Source organism: Lactuca saligna, chromosome 6 (genome assembly GCF_052625555.1).
Source record: "Lactuca saligna cultivar CGN05327 chromosome 6, ASM5262555v1, whole genome shotgun sequence".
NCBI lineage: Eukaryota > Viridiplantae > Streptophyta > Magnoliopsida > Asterales > Asteraceae > Lactuca > Lactuca saligna.
Genome location: NC_136422.1, coordinates 32,881,977 through 32,885,304, shown reverse-complemented (window position 1 = coordinate 32,885,304; position 3,328 = coordinate 32,881,977). Strand labels below are relative to the sequence as shown.

General features: G+C 33.4%; 1 protein-coding gene across 1 annotated transcript; it reads left to right on the top strand.

Moving 5' to 3' along the window:
* The first annotated feature begins 309 nt into the window (after positions 1 to 309).
* LOC145000471 (putative protein phosphatase 2C 38) lies at positions 310 to 3,009 on the top strand. Its single transcript, XM_078959705.1, has 4 exons — positions 310 to 1,157; positions 1,254 to 1,621; positions 2,159 to 2,392; positions 2,545 to 3,009. The coding sequence occupies exons 1-4, from the start codon at positions 800 to 802 to the stop codon at positions 2,773 to 2,775; spliced, it is 1,191 nt and encodes a 396-aa protein (XP_078815831.1). The 5' UTR covers positions 310 to 799; the 3' UTR covers positions 2,776 to 3,009.
* The last annotated feature ends 319 nt before the right edge of the window (positions 3,010 to 3,328 follow it).

Sequence of the window (3,328 nt, the reverse complement as noted above, 5' to 3'; positions counted from 1 at the left end):
ATAAAATTGATATCTTAATTAGAATTGTCTTGCTTTGATTTACGTTTTTTTTGCTAGAACCGATTGGTTTAGATTTTCCTCGGGAATCTATCGAGAGAATTGAAGAGGTGTCGAATAAAATTGAAAGAAAATAAAATGAAATTGAGGTAGTAGAATGTAGGTGGATCGTAAAATGGATAGGTTTAAAAAAAAAAAAGTAAGGATGATAAATATTAAATAGATACATAATATTAATTAAAAAAAAAAATGATAATGATAATGAAATACAGACCCTCTTGTCAGATAAGTTCTATATAGTTCCTTTTCCTTTTTTCTTATTTTAAACATCTGAGATCCCAACCTGACACCAATATAAAAGATCTCCTGCCCGAAAAATTCCAAAACCCTTTTTTTAATCTTTGCCCTAATTTTTTCCCATTATCCATTGCCATCTTCCTCTGATCTATGAACAAACTCTGTCACAATCAAATGTATATGGGCTTTTACAGCTAAGACTGTTCTTTGAAGGTGACACAGAAGGAAGGTCCACATGAATTAAGGTGGAGGGTTCAAGGTATGCACACCTCCATATTCTCTCAACCCCATAAAAAACTATAACTTTCTTGTCTTTCAGAGACATCAGTTGATCTATCGCCAATCTTCACCCATACCCATTCATCCTTTTGGGGTTCCGTTTAATTTTACTGGTATTTAGGGTTTCATCTTTTTTGGGTACTCTTTAATTTCACGAATCGTCGATGTTGTTGGATGTAAAACGGAACTGGAGTTGAGGGTTTCGTGTTAATTTGGTGAAAATTTGATGAATATTGTGGATGATTTATATGAAAAGTTCATGTTATCCGGGAATAATTACATGAATATGGTCAAACCCTGTTGGAAGCCTTCGGTGGAAGGCGATGTACGGAAAACCGGAGATCAATCCGGTAGAACAGATGGATTGTTGTGGTACAAAGATTTAGGGTCTCATGTAAGTGGTGAATTTTCGATGGCTGTGATTCAAGCAAACAACTTGTTAGAAGATCAAAGCCAAGTCGAATCAGGTCCATTAAGTTCGATGAACTCAGGCCCTTATGGAACCTTCATCGGAGTTTATGACGGACATGGTGGACCTGAAACATCAAGATTCGTGAACGAAAACTTATTCCCAAATCTCAAGAGTAAGTAAACAACAAATTAACAACTCCCCTTGATTATTTCATCAAATTTCTTTCATTTCTGAATTCTGATCTCATAAACCTCTTGATTTGGTTCAGAATTTGCGTCTGAAGATCAAGAAATGTCTGCGAGTGTTATCAAAAGGGCATTTTTAGCAACAGAAGAGGAGTTTCTTTCTGTCGTAAGAGAACAATGGCGGATTTGTCCACAAATAGCTTCAGTAGGAACGTGTTGTTTAGTGGGTGTGATCAGCAATGGGCTGGTGTACGTTGCTAATGCTGGTGACTCACGAGTTGTGTTAGGGAAAGCTGAAAAAGGAGTTAGAGGTGTTTCTGCTATACAATTATCAACTGAACATAATGCAAGTTTTGCTTCTGTAAGAGATGAACTTCGATCTTTGCATCCTGATGATCCAAAAATTGTTGTTCTAAAACATAATGTTTGGCGTGTTAAAGGTCTCATTCAGGTATGTGTTTGCTTTTGTTGACTTAATCAAGAAAGTCAAACGTGATACCCTTTAAAATCATAATTTCACCTTTATTGTGTTTTGGTTTTTCAGATCTAATTGCTCCTAGTTTTGTCATTTCTTAAATAGAGTATTTATCGTTTTTCTCTACTAACAAAACAATTGACAACAATTTTGTCCAATACAATTCATGTGGTTAAGTATAAGTGCGACTCTTGATCAAATATCTTAAATACCCTAAAAACAAAATTGGGTATTTAATATTTTGTGATTTGTAACAATGGTAATACGCAACTAAGTAACTTTTTAGCTTCAAATATGCCAAAAAAAAAGGATGTTAATCTTAATGTTACTATAATTCCGAAACTAATAAAAGTGTTACACACAAGAAATAGTAGTGCACTTTTATTGATTTGCTTATTATACAAAATCCCACTTTCGTACGATTTTTCAAACCAATTTCACATCTATAGTACGATTTTTCAAAAATGAAAGTATGATTCTATATTTTTTTAATTAAATGTTAATGATTTACAGATTTCAAGATCCATTGGGGACGCGTATTTAAAGAAGGCGGAGTTTAATAAAGAACCACTTTTAGCAAAATTTAGGGTTGCCCCATTTTCAAAACAAATCCTTAATCCGGATCCTTCAATCTTCATACACAAACTTAACCCTAGAGACCAATTTCTCATATTCGCATCCGATGGTTTATGGGAGCATCTTAGCAATGAAGAAGCCGTTGATATTGTTCATAACTACCCACGTAGTGTAAGTTTTTTTAATCATCTTTTTGTCTTTTATAACATATACCCAATTTCGCAAAAGACAAAAGAAAAAGGGAAATTGAAAATAGAAGGTCAATAATTGGTTAGATAAAGTAGCAAATTTTTGGTTGGATTAATTAATTTTTGATTTTTTAGGGGATTGCAAGAAGACTTGTGAAGGCTGCGCTTCAAATCGCAGCAAAGAAAAGAGAAATGAGATATTCGGACTTGAAGAAGATCGATAGAGGTGTTAGAAGACATTTCCATGATGACATCACTGTAGTTGTCATGTTTTTAGACCCTCCGTTGACCAATAGAGGTTTGACTCGTGGGTTGCCTCTATCTATAAAAGGAGGTCAAGGGTTGCCACGTGTCAATAAGTCGTAGCGTTGGAGTTTGAAGCAGCAGCTGCTTTTTGTTGAGTAATGAGTAATGTTTGTAAACTAAAGAGAATGTAATGTATTATTATTCCAGAGTGTGCCACGTGGGTTTTTAGAGGTTGTTAATGAATGAATCAAAGGGTTATTTATTAGAGGCAACATCGTCTTCAGAAATTGAAGATGGGAAAGTGGAAGAACATCTCTTACGTCTTTATAAAAATCTTATGATAATCTTTTATTCTGGGTATTTGTTCGTTTGATTTGTTGGTTGTGATTTGTGATTGGTTTTTTTCTTTTTGTTTTATTATTAAATTTTGTTTGGATAAATGATTAAAAAGATATAGGAGAATATGATACATATTTAGATAAATGGAAGAAATGGAATAAGTACAAATTTGTAAACTAATTGACATTATTGTCAATTTTGGCTTTCTTTGTTGGGTTATTTTTTTCATTATTAAGATGGAGAAAAACATAGGCTAATCACAAAATGACAATGAAAGGGTATTACAAAGTATTTTTCTTTTTAAAATTACTTACGCAATGGCTATGTAATTCGT